The sequence below is a fragment of the Ips typographus genome, linkage group LG3 (genome assembly GCF_016097725.1).
Source record: "Ips typographus isolate SLU linkage group LG3, UJ_Ityp_2.0, whole genome shotgun sequence".
Taxonomy (NCBI): domain Eukaryota; kingdom Metazoa; phylum Arthropoda; class Insecta; order Coleoptera; family Curculionidae; genus Ips; species Ips typographus.
The window spans coordinates 12,361,200-12,374,884 of record NC_138424.1 but is presented as its reverse complement, the minus strand read 5'-3'; the positions used below and the strand labels follow the sequence as shown (position 1 = coordinate 12,374,884).

The 13,685-nt window shown below is 34.8% G+C and overlaps 1 protein-coding gene and 1 long non-coding RNA gene across 2 annotated transcripts in view; one reads left to right on the top strand and one right to left on the bottom strand.

The window, feature by feature from the left end:
- LOC145725964 (uncharacterized) lies at positions 1-601 on the top strand. Its single transcript, XR_014177452.1, has 2 exons — positions 1-183; positions 240-601. It is a non-coding gene; the product is annotated as an uncharacterized LOC145725964 (long non-coding RNA).
- A 1,176-nt stretch (positions 602-1,777) lies between these two features.
- The window catches only part of LOC145725954 (tRNA N6-adenosine threonylcarbamoyltransferase-like), a 34,759-nt gene continuing 22,851 nt past the window's right edge, over positions 1,778-13,685 (bottom strand). Inside the window, exons 4-5 of the mRNA XM_081974886.1 lie at positions 2,109-2,267; positions 1,778-2,050 (exon numbers count right to left, since the gene is read on the bottom strand). Coding sequence (XP_081831012.1) covers positions 1,818-2,050; positions 2,109-2,267 — 392 coding nt within the window. The 3' untranslated portion in view covers positions 1,778-1,817. The remainder of the gene's footprint in view (positions 2,051-2,108; positions 2,268-13,685) is intronic.

The following is a 13,685-nucleotide window of genomic DNA, read 5'->3' as shown; positions in this document are numbered from 1 at the left end:
AGGACACAGTATGAAGAAGTGAAGCTAAGCGACGAAGTTTGCCGCTTAGAGAATAGAGAGATGAAGCCTAGGTGAAGCGTTTCCACTTAGATGATGGTGCCAAAGAATGGTACAATGAGCAATTTAAGTGAATCTCGCTTAATAAGGAACGCAATAAGATAGACGCATCAGCAAAGTTGAAAGGTAACCCAATGTAACATTTGTGATGTTTTAAATAAATACACCACTATCTCTCTCAGGCATTAAGAATAGGACTATATTAAGCTAACATATTGTAATATGGTGAAGAAATAAAGGACTCGTTCCACCACCTTCCTACACCCTATAGCATTTAAGATTAAAATTAGCAGATGTAGACTTTAGGTATAAGCTTTGCTTTTAGTGTTCGGGGCGAACACTTGTTGGAAGGGGGAGATGTCTTCCCCAGAGAGAGGTCATGCACTGACCGATCTTTCCCTTTGCTAGTACCACAACGTCTTTACCCGTCCCCGGCCCGGTGAATGCCTTCGGACAAGAGTCTAGGGTTCATTCATCCCCGTTAAAGCGTTCGCCCCGCGCGATCTCTGTATGTTTTAGTACAATAAAGCGAGTTACCAATAAACCGAGTATTCTTCCCTCTGAGCTACCCCTTAACGTGACAATATTCAATTATGTTTCAGTAGATGTTCAAGTGCCTTTCTTCAACTTCAAAACGTTTTACTACTCTTTTTCTTAAAGAATTTCGCACTCGCTCTAAAATTTTAGGTGTCCCTAAAGCACGGGTCACACTAGGCTGCTTACTAGTTGCTGCCGATCAGCGGCTGACAGTGACCGCTGTCTGCTCGCAAAAGTTGTACAAGTTCAACATTGTCAGCCGCTGACAAATAATAGCTGGCTGATGATGCCAGCGGCGAATTTTATGATCACACCATGCTGATAGACCGCTGATAGTGGTTGCTTCTAAATTCGCGGTTGGCTAGCAGCCTAGTGTAAGCCAGACAGAGCCAATCCAGATCAGCTTCATATGATTCATATCATCTGAATCTGAGGTTGTGGGTGCAGTCGCTATTGGCTTTTTCAAAAAACTAAAGTGGCGTCAGATCTGGATGAGGTGCCGGCCAGTTCACCGGACCACCTCTACCAATTCACCCGTGTGGAAATATTGCATCTAAATGACTACGGCATAATCTTGCTGAAACCACAAATTCGTGTTCTGGTTTAATAACTGGGGTACACTGTTTCTTAAAAAATCTGGGTAGTTGTTTTCCTCTACAGGGAAGGCCGAAAACTAAATTGAACATTTCAAAGAACAGAAAATAATGCTCAAAAATGAAGTTTTTACGATCAGTCGTTTTCGAGATATTTCATTTCTTTCACAGCAAACTTTGTACTTTGTACCATTCCCACCACTTTATGTAAAAATAGAAAATTTGACGTCTTTCTTTTAAATTTTCGGAAAATTTTTATTTTAGTGGTAACAAAACGCTCCCTAGTGATGGATTTAGAAAGCTGAAAATTATTTTCAGCAATTTCTCGTTGCCACATATACGAGACAGATTTTTTTCCGGAAGCTTATTGGAATAATCTGTACAGTAATTTCAGCGACATCCTGTATAGATACAAACGAAACACCAAAAACCCAGATATGAGCAAAGTTTCAATTTGTATGTGCAGTACCAGTTAAAACCGGTAGAGACAATACAAATTGAATCAAACTTAAAAAAAAATTATTTGAAATAGGTTTTGTCCATTTTTTCAAAAACCGTGTATACCATGGTCGATATTAATACTACCCAGAATAAATGTAATCATATAATTGAAAGTCTCCAATATAAACTTTAATCATCTCGCCAACTAGTTTCTACTTCATCGGTCCTATACCTCTGAGTGATAAAAGAATCTTTCCATGGCATTTTAATACCTGATCGAAACATCTCATAGCCAGCATGCGCTATCATAACTCCATTGTCTATACAGAATCGTTCATCGGTAGCAAACAAAGTAGCTTCCCGTTCTTTACACATTTCTTTCATCATTTCTTGTAGTCGTAAATTACAGCCTACTCCACCCACTAACAAGTTGTAAGTTTTGTTATATCCAATTTCTAAAAAGCAATCCAAAATAATTACCGATTAAAACTTCCCTAGAACCGCAGTGGGCCAAGGCTCTTTCAGTAGTTTCAACCAACATAGAAAAAATAGTTTCTTGGAGTGAGAAACAAAGGTCTTCAGGAGTATAACCTTGCTGCAATAGACTGTCAGTTCTTTCCTCCAAATAGGTAAGAATACCTAAAAAAATTTTAAATATAACAGAAATAAGTAATCTTACATAATGCATAATAAGTTTTTTTAAATTCTGTGAGCTTCTATCTATAAGATTACCATAATTTTTCAATTCTGTAAAAGTAGGGTCTGATTATCATAACACAAGTTATGATAAAATAATAAATAAATAAAATATATGTGAAAATATTATATAATAAGATCATTTAATGTGAAACAACTTATTTTCTGATCTAACATCTTTGAATGTGCGCGAACCTTTAAACTACTTTATTATTCCATCCGCGTTAAACATTCCGTATTTACTATAATTTTAGTTCCACGTCATAACTCAGATGATTCTATTGCCAACCGCACTAACCGGACAGTAATCTTGCATAGATACGAGAGTTTAAATTACTCGCCTTATGTTCTCAAAAAACTCAAAATAATACCATACAAAGTCAAGTAACTAAATTTCTTAATGAGAAGCGCACACAAATAAAGGAAGAGTGTGGCAATACGAATCAGCGAATCCAGGCCATTAACAAAACCGTGGAAAGTGTCAAAAAAGAAAAAAAACTTGTTGAAAGAAATATTGTGAAATTATGCAACTTATGGGATATAGAAGAAAAGAATAAGAAAAAACTTAACAGAATAGTAGAACGTAAGACCAGGGAAGCCAAACAGACAAAGATGGAGGAAAGATGTTAAGAAATTGAAGAACTATACTTAAAATATGATAAATTTAACGTATGTACACAAAAAAATTAAAGAAATAACAGGAACATATAAGAAGAAAACGTAGGCAAGCTAACCATCGAAAAAGGAAAAATGATTGTTGACTGAAATGACATCAAAAAACATGGGAGATGTACTTTACACAAAAAAAAAAATGAGTGAATTAACTTCAGGATAGAGGAGGAGAATTTGATACAATCTCTCGAGTAGAAACTGGCCCCACAATACTAACTGAGGAAACTGCGGCCACTAGTACAGCCTTAAGAAAAGGAAAAACAGGGCCAGATGGGATACAATCAGAACTCTTTGATGACAAATTTGTATAAAGGAGAGTTTACACATGCATAGATTTACTTGCTCCAATAGAAACTGGTGTTGAATCTTTGCGTGCATTTAACTTGCATGCAAGTCGATGCAAAATTGAATTTATTGCACCAGTTTTTATTGGCGCAAGTAAATCTATGTTTAACTTTCTTAACTTAATATTAATTTTAATGCTTATCGGACATGACCGGAATAGAATTTGAACAAATGACAAATGTGAATTACAGCTTAACTTGAATGACGTTTTCTTCCTTTGTAAGATTGTTCCGCCAAAGGGCCCTGTGGGCCTAATTGATTAAGGCAAATCACAAAGCACAAAACAAAAACTGCAATCAAAAACTTAAGTTAAGCACAAGGCAAAGAAAGGATGTTTTATCTATGAAAACAAATTAGTACAACAAAAGTAGTATATACCAATATATAAAATCAACTTCCAAATTGAAGATTACAAGCTAATAGAGCTTGTTAAACAGTCCTACCCACTTTAACAATCAAAAAGGATTTATAAAAACAATTTAGCTAAACAAAATGTCTGGAAAACCATTTTTGAGATCTTAGGACACGACGGTAAGGACAACTTTGTTAGGAGTTTTTCTGAACAAACACATGAAGCGATTTATTTTAACAATTTAAGTACAAAAAAAACAATTTGGCAATGCCGATGAACAAAGTATCTCCTTAAGGCGCATGCGTATTTTTTTCTTAGCTGTTAATTTCGTGCTGCATAAATTGAATGTAACTATAAACCTTATACTTTTCAAGATATGCTAAATTAAATGACATAGATGTGTTTTTGACTTTGAAGTATTCTAGACATATTCTAACTTAAAGAGGGTGAAAGGTGATTTCATTCAATCAAGTTCAAAGTTGGTCAACTTTTAAGTAAAAATTTGAAAAATAGCATGTCATATACAAACATGTAGCTTTAACTTTAAGAAAATTGATTTGACTTTAATGCAAATAAAGTTTAAAAAAAAAACAAATAAAATTGATAAACAAAAAACAAAACCTCACCATTTTCAACCAATCAGATCGGTGTTTACCGAATGATGCGGCATTAATGGGGCTGTTCCTAGATTTGGGAACGCCATCTGTACTTTCTAACTCATAGAGTTGAGTACAGATGTCACCAGATGTTGCACAACAACTACTAAATAAAGTTTAATTGTTAATTTGTAGGTATAAACCGGGCATGAGAGATAACTGACATTTTAAACGATATTTACAATACGGGATATATTTCAAAAGATTAGCTTGTCTCCGAATTCATAACGCTACCAAAGAAACGGGGAACCAAAACATGTGGGGACTACAGATTAATCAACTAAGATGAACCACTGATTGAAGATGCTTCTTAAGATAATTCACAGAAGAATCTATAGAATATGTGAGGAGAAAGTAGCGGTTACACAGTTTGGCTTCATGAAGGGAGTACAAGTGATACTATGTTTGGTTTGTAAGTCCTGTTTCAGCGGTGCCGTGACGTTTTCGCTTGCATTATTGATTACGAGAATTCGATAAGGTACAGAACGAAAAAAAGTGCTGAGGAATATTGGAATAGTTAGTATTCCCTGTAGTAGACAAAGATATTAGAATCATAAGGAAAAGAAACTTATACTCCAACCAAACAGCCACCATAAAGCTCAATAAAGAGGAACAGAGTAATGTCATTGCTATAAGGTGTGGAGTTTGACAGGGATATATTCTGTTTCCTCTGATCTTCAACCTAAAAAATATTTACCGGACCTTTAAAAAACACCGTCCACGGAATCCTGCTGAACGGAGAAGGTATCAATAACAATCAATAAGCGGACGACAGCGTAGTATTTGCCGACAGTCTTAATTAGCATACAAGAGTTGATGATGAACAGGATAAACAGTGCTGATGAATAATATGATCTTAAAATGAACACAACTAAACAAGATATTGGAAACTGTCAATTGTTTATCAGATAGAGTCTAGTAGAAAGAGTGTCCCAACTCCCTTATTTGGGAACGATAATTAATGAACAGAATAGAAAAAGCAAGACAAACCATTAACAAAATGTCAAAACTTTTTGGGCCTAAACATTAAAGTCAGAATCCTTCAATGTTACGTTTTCTCGACACTTTTCTAAGAAGTAGAGTCATGGACCATGGATTGATCCAAGAGAATGCTAAGAATCTCATAGATGGACAGACTAAGAAGGCTGTACCGAGAAGAATGAACAAAGGAAAGAAAGTGATAAACACTATAAAAAGAAGAAAACAAATACCACCTTGTTAAGGAAATACCCTATAAAGGTCTCTGGCAAGAGAGGACCCGGAAGGCGTTGGATATGATGACTGAAAAACTGAACATGGTTTTCCAAAACAACGACGGAATTATTCAAAGCAGCCGTAAACAAGGTCATCATAGCCAGGATGATCGTCAATATTCGGAAAGAAACTCTTGAAGAATAAGAAATTATGTTGGCCATAAGGTGCACACGTGTTGCCGTCGGTTTGCCGATATTCTAGCTACCGAGCTATTCCGATGACTGATTATTATCTTACACGATTCGTATACTTGAAGTGTCCAAGCTGGAAGTAAATATCAGCGCTTCAGATTTTTTCTCTCTTATTGTACAAGGTGCTGCATTTTCGATGGTTTTACGGGGTACAGAGAAAACGGTAATAGATATAAAAAAAGTAGCATACGTGTTCTGATCTCTTTTTCTGAGCTGAGATGACTGGCGAAAAGTGGGCGGCGCAAACTTCTTTTGTTTCAAAGATACGGGGGGTTTTCGAAAATTGGTAATTTTTGAACCTCCTCTGTATTTCAGTTGCTCTTAAAGTTATCAAAAAAGGAAGAACGGTTCCCGGTAGAAGTTTTCATATACAGGGTGGTCCAGTTTTAAGTGTCAATAATTCACCATTTGATAGCTAATCAAAAAATAAGTTGACTTGCATTATGTCATTTTTCTGAAAAACGTTTCCTAAGGAAGATACAGTCCTCCAAATTTCAATTTAAAAAATCGTTTTATAGTTTAAAACTGAACATCCAAGACTTGTGAAAGTCCAAATTTGTACTGAATAGTCTAAAAACTTGCTTTTTACTATTAGGAATGGTCTTATGATTTGCTTTCTCAGACTGCCATCATGGTTGAGTGTCTGAAACTGGCATTCAAGAACTAAAAAATGTCCGGAAATCAAGACAAAGATTGTATTGTGCATGAAACTCATTTTTTACTACTAAAAATAGTATAAAAGTTGACTTTTAATGCTAGAACTGACTTTACTAGTACTAAAGAGAGTCCAAAAGTATATTTTCAAGACTTTAATTGGTGTACAACTCAATTTTCTGGACTGGACAACAAGTCTAGAAGTAAATTAAATTTTCGGACTATTTTATTTCTAAAAATTAGTTCTCAAGACATTATTGTAGTATTTGGTACCAAAATTTTTTACTTTTATCACTGAAGAAACTTGACTTTTGGAAATAGTCTTAAACTCGATTTTTCAGTCTTAAAAAGCACTAAAAACAGTCTGAATTTCTTAGAGATGCTACAATTTATTGCAGCTATGAGTGTAGAAGTCAATTTAATAGTGAAGAAGCTTGAAATAAGATTTTCAAGACTATGGTCAGTGGACACTGGCTTTTAGGCTTGATAAGTCAAAAAATTTGTAAAGATAGTCTCGAAACTCGATTTGAGGCATTGAAAACAGCCTTAAAACACTAAAAACAGTCTAGTTTATTAAGAAATACACCCGAATTTTTAGCACTGAGGTGTCTAGAAGTCGATTTAATAGTGACAAAGCTTCGAATGCCATTTTAAGTCTATGAAGAATGTAAAAATTGTTTTTTAAGTTTGCTATGTCAATAACTGGGTGAAGATAGTCTTGAAACTCGATTTTCCAAGCTGAAAGCAGTTTTGAAGCACTAAAAATAGTCCAGAATTCGAAGAAAATGAAAAGCAAAGTAAAAAGCACGAAAAGTTCGTTTTCAAGACAATTTTCATGAATCTAATGTTAATGTCCTGCATCTAAGACTATTTTCAAGACTAAAATATTGAAATTTGTCTTCAAATTATGAAAACTTACTTCAAATGCAAATTTTAAGCTTCTGATGTCACTTTTCATTAGTTCAGTCACATTTTGGGGTTCAAGTCAATTTTTAAGGTTTAAATGTATGAATTTGTAGTAACAAATTCTTGGAAGATGTCTTATGTCTACAAGTCAATTTTTAGTATTAAAGTCTCTCGATTTGCATGAAAACTGGTTACAAACACAATTTTTAAGCTTCTGAAATGTTTATCTTTTCTAATTCAATTTTCAAAACTAAAGTCTTTTAGTTTGTCTGGAAACTATGAAAACTGGCTACAATAATATTTTTTAAACTTTGTAAGTGAATTTTCCGTTTCCAAGACAAAGTTGGGTTGGGTTAGTTTTGGGTCTTTGACCGTAATAACGTGTAATAAAGTGCTTGTTCCAAATTTGATCAATATTGCTCCAACGGTCTGACAGTTATGACAAAAAACTGATTTTTTAAACAGAAATTTGAAGGGCTGTATTTTCCTTAGGAAGCACTTTTCAGGAAAATGACATAATGAATGTCAACTTATTTTTTAATTGGCTATGGATTGGTGAATTATTGACATTTAAAACTGGACCACCAATGGAATCCAATGGCGTAGTCAGTTTTTTTCTATTCCGTTTAGTTTCTGACATATGACAGTAAGTTACATTTTTTTAAATGGAACATCCTATATATTTTTACGTCATTTAATTCTGTTGATTTTTACCTTTTCAACGGTGTATTACAACATATAAGTTTGTAGAGGTTAATCCTGTTATTTTAAAAAAAGGCCTTTGCTAAGCTAAAAAAAGGCCAATATCTAAAATACCAAACAAAATCGGAAATCATATAAACTATCACATCAGGAAATTAAATATTTTTAATAATACTTATTAAAAATCTAAGTTACAAACAGTTCTACCGTCACTTTAATAAGAAAAGTGGCCATTTCTATTTTCTACTATTTTGAAGGTAGAAGCTGAAAAATGTTGCTGTTTATAAACGACATGTAACATGTCGTGAATATGAATATAGCCAAATTTTGTTTCGACTGTGGGTATTTTTATACATATTATTTAGCACTTTTTTGTTAAGAAAACGCCTATTTTCTAATTACCAAGATTAACGTTTACAAACTTATATGTTTTAATACACCGCTGAAAAAGTAAAAATCAACAAAATAAAATGAACTAAAAATATATAGGGTGTTCCATTTAAAAAAATATAACTTACTGTCATATGTCAGAAACTAAACGTAATGGAAAAAACTGACTACGCCATTGGATTCTACGTCAAAACTTCTACCGGAAACCGTTTTTCCTTTTTTGATAACTTTAATAGCAAATGAAATACAGAGGAGGTTCCAAAATGACCAATTTTCAAAAGCCCCCCGTATCTTTGAAACAAAAGAAGTTTGCGCAGCCCACTCTTCGCCAGTCATCTCAGCTCAGAAAAAGAGATCGGAACACGTATGCTACTTTTTTTCTCTGTACCCCGTAAAACCATCGAAAATGCAGCACCCTGTACATCCTGTTTTACGTTTGGCGTCTCGTTAAAGACGGTTCAACAGTTGAACGGACAATATTCAAGCAACCTGCCACGTAACTGTCTGTTATGACAAATCCGTCGAATACTGGCTTCAAACCACGTTATTCTATTAGATTATTGTGTGAAGTTTAGATCAATAATTTTATCGAATGCTAAGTATTTAACTGAAACTTTACCAGTGAATTTATCTAATCAATAGGAACACAATGTATTGTTTTAAGTCCTAAGCTAGAAATCGGCGCAGCAAACTTATCTCCACTAATACCCAAAGCGTAGACCGAATAGATAAAACACATCGAATGTCAAAAAACAACTGAACTCAAGGCCTCCTTAAACTTAACTTCTTTCACCCTCAACACTCAACAGTAAAAACCACTCAGATCTCTGCAAACTCAATACAAAATATAAACAATACAAACATAAATAAAATCATATTCTTGAATAAAATGTATGTTGGTTAATTGACAACATTAACAACGTCGCCTATTTCAAGTGATATCGTAATCGGACCGTAGAGCTCGAATCAGATGAGAAAAGGCCACCGCATCATCAATGACGCAGTTTTTAAAACTATTTCTTTCTCCTTCTACAGTTGCCGTCGCATTAGATATAATCAGAGGCGTCCTATTAAAATATTCCCGAAAATATATTGTTAAGCGGTCAAAAAGCCACTTGGCAACGTAGTACGGTTTTTACTTGGACACAATTAAAACAGATGCGGCAGCGGCCAGGGACATTTGGACCTTTTTATATGCTTTTACTAGCCGGCACTCTAAACGGTGTTGCCAAGTTTAAAAAAATGTAGTGGCGGACAGGGAGACTTAGGGGGTTAGGTTAGGTTAGGTTCCGTTTTAGTCTGGTGTTTTGGTTGTATTGTTGATGGTCGCAGTTGAAGTTCACATAGTGTTATGAATAAAAAACGTTATTTTGTCAAAATGTCTTTCAAAAAGGTTGGAAAGAAAGGTGTTATCATATACAGCCAAGGCCGTGAAATCGTCAGTAACGTCTTACAATTTATGAAGAAAGAAGCAGAAGGAGTTTCCATTCCTTTGAAAAACTTGTTGTCTTTTATTTTCTTTATTAAAAATGACGAAAATGTTTCATTTTACTGATAAAATAATAGCACGCCACTGACTGGCTGCAACAACTTGGAAAGTAACGAGAGCAGCAATATTTAAAGCGAGACGTACAGAGATCGTGACATCATCGTTTGATGACGCCTGTGGCCTTTTCTTAGCTGATTCGAGCTCTATCTACTGTAATTTGTAACGCTTATCGTTCGGTAAAAGTTGATCTGTCTGTCCTTTACCGCACGTATTTGGTACAATATTTTTCGATTAATTGTTAATGGGAACATTAACATTTAATAGTGTTTATGCTACTTTGGTGGGTTGTGTCAGTTTAGATTTTAGACGTTAAAATATTTTTCTTACGATCTCTATCATACTCCTGAGGCAAAACAGTTATTTAAATCGTAATGCATTAATAAGTAGTTATTAAATAGTCACTTAAACGAAACTTGTAACAAAATAACTAAATATAACGCATAATTAAACTATACTAATTTAACGAACGACAAAATCGTGCGGTAATATTACCTATATTACATACTCAGGTGGAAAGTGTTTGATTTCTGTCGAGAAATTAGGTAGTTCGCCGAGACAAAGTCGAAGTAATCATATCTCGAGACAGAAATTAAACTTTCCACTGTGGTTTTTATACTATTTTATTTTAAACCATTTACCAGAATTTTATCAAACTTTTAATAAATCATTCAGTTGAAATATTAATTGCTAATAGTCTCTAACAATAAGGTAGTGTAGGTACGATTAGTTATGACTTCAACCTGCAACCATAATAAACGACTGGTGATTTGTTTATAATCTTGTGAACGTCATTATTGTGCTATTGTGTCTTTAATATTTTGAGCTGAAACGTTTCTTAGAGTGACATGACATTTCTGAAGACGCAGATGTTACTTGTCACCACCTCTGAGCTGCGAGTTGTTGCAGAGGTCGCGGAAGAAAGTCTCTTAACTGTAAAAAAATAAGCCCATATATGTCAATATGCTTTTTCTACTCCTACAGGGATATTGGTTAATTCCTTAATAGTTTAGAGAACGAAAGGTTCTAAGTAGACAATTGGACTCATCAGATGAAGAAATTCCTGATTTCGTCGTATCAATCGGGTCAACCGTCAAAAGTTTAAACTTATTACCGTCAAAGTCAACAGCACGCTACAACAAGGAATATGTATTATTTTCAAACTGGGTGCGTATTCTTGAAACGAGGGAAAGACCTGTAGAATGTGACAAGAACTCGCCATTGTCAGCTTGTTCTGTCACATTCTATCAACACTTCTCTTGAGAATATCGGTTTCTGCTTTCAAGAACAGGCCCCCTGGAGTAATAAAAACCAGGTGAAGAGCTTGAAAGAGGAACTGCTTTTAGTGTTCAAGAGTACTATGAAGCTAGAAAAAAATTAGATTTACCCAGCTATTACTAGCTGACTATTTTTTTAATAAATAATTAATGATTTTTTGAGAAAGGTATAATTTTCAACCGCTTGTAGAAAAAAATTTGTTCCTAACACTTGTGGAAAGCATCTTTTCCACACTCGAACTGCAATCGCGTGCGGAAAAGTATTGCTTTTCGCACTTGTTGGGAAAATAACTAATTTTGTAATATCTGGGCTTACTTTTCCATCTCGGCATCCGGAGACCAGTTAACAGACTTTTTTCCGCGACCTCTGCAACAGCTCGCATGTACAATACTTTTGGTGGGCCGGTTTTGACCTATAAGGTCATCTTCAGCACCTAACAATCTGAAACCTAACCTAACCTAACCTAACCTAACCTAACCTAACCTAACAATCTGACGAGACAGAGACTTAGTTTTTGTAAGTAAGAGAGTAGGAACCCCTGACAAATAGGATTGAACAGTTTTTTAAAGAATTCCAAATTTTTCGTCAAATTTCCGGCCGTCTACCAGATGAGCAGCACAACAGACTCTCGCTCACCACTGAAGAACCATTTTTAAGCTTTAAAATGTGTGCCAGTGGTAAAAAACTGTTCAATCCTATTTGTAGGGATATTGAGGATTGTAGGTTTGAGGTACCCTTTACTTACAAAAACTAAGTCTCTCTATCATCAGATTTATAGGTGCTGAAGATGATCTTACAGGTCGAAACCGGTCCACCAAAAAGATTATTAATAAAAACTTGCACGAAGAATACACCCTCTTTTTGTGAGCAATCTAATCTTCACCGTGCATACAGCGTAGTAACCCCTTTGTTTGTCAAAATATTAAAGACACAATAGCACAATAATGATCACCAGTCGTGATTTATTAAAAGTTTGATAAGATTCTGATAAATGGTTGAAAATAAAATAATATACAAACCACGGTGAAAAGTTTAATTTCTGTCTCGAGATAAAGTTAACTACCTAATCTATTCTCGACAGAAACAAACACGTTCCACCTGAGTATGTAATATACTGTTACGTTTTCCCGTGGGTTTACACAAAGTCAGTTTAACTCAACAATTAATAAATTTATTTACACTTCAAAACACTCCGTACAATAGTTAATTCAGCTACTAAAAACACTACTACAATTCCACAATTATTCTACTATTTAAACTTTACCGCGTTCCCAAATCCACTACTGGTCCACCGTCGAGACCGCTTTTTTTATATTCGGCATTCGGCAAACCACGTTCTAGAATGACCGCAAAACGCTTCGCGATTTAAGTCGAACATCGAAGATGCTTCTAAGTGTGTCGCTTTCTAACTGTGGCCTACTTTAACACGCGCCCGGATATTGCGGCGCGTCGGATCCATCCCGAATCGAGTGCTCGTTCAGTAAGTATCGAGCATAGTAGGCCCAAACCGTAACAATACTATTACCGCACTAGAACGGCAAAGTACTACTTACGCCATGAAAAATCGTACGGCAAAGTACACTTTTCCGCATGATCGTAGGAAAAAATAACAAACTATCGCAAAATTAACGCTACGGTCTTCCAATATGTTATAGTTATACACAAACTCTATGTAGTTAAAGATATTGCAAATTTGTTTGCCAAACACTTCAACTATACTACACAGTTGCACAATGCTGCTGAACTGAATTTCAATGCAGTGTCCAATTCTATATACTTATCTACAGTAGAATGAAATGAATGAATGAAATCTTCAGTCTTATTATGTGAAGCATATAGCTGGATTGATTTGTGAACCTGTTTCACACATAATTTTGCTACCGGAGTAAAAAAAGTACGCTATTGAAGAGAGTTTTTATTCCTTTGATTTTACTTAATTTTAATCTAACATAATAAGATATTTTTTGTTCTACAGGTAGTATGTTGAGTGTTTCCTGCATTGCGTGTATGGAAGTGTACCTATTACATTTCAAAATTGTTTCTGCTTTGAACTACTTGAAACTCACGTATTTTGTAGTCGGGTAGGCTATAGAGAAGTGTCGAGCAGAACTGCAGATGCGGTGACGCAATACTATTATACAACATCAACCTAGTATAAACAGACAAATGGTGTCACTCTCGAAATAAAATTAATTTTCTTGAATATTTTCGCATAACATAATCCGCATGTACTCGGAAATTTAGATTTGGATCGAAAATTACTCCAAGATACTTTATGTTTTTTTCATACGTTATTCTATTTCCGTTCGTCAGCATTTATATTACTAACTCTCTGTTTTCTCCCAAATACGCTGAATTTAGTCTTAGTTACATTTATACTTAGGTTATTTTTACACAACCAGATAAACAATTTTT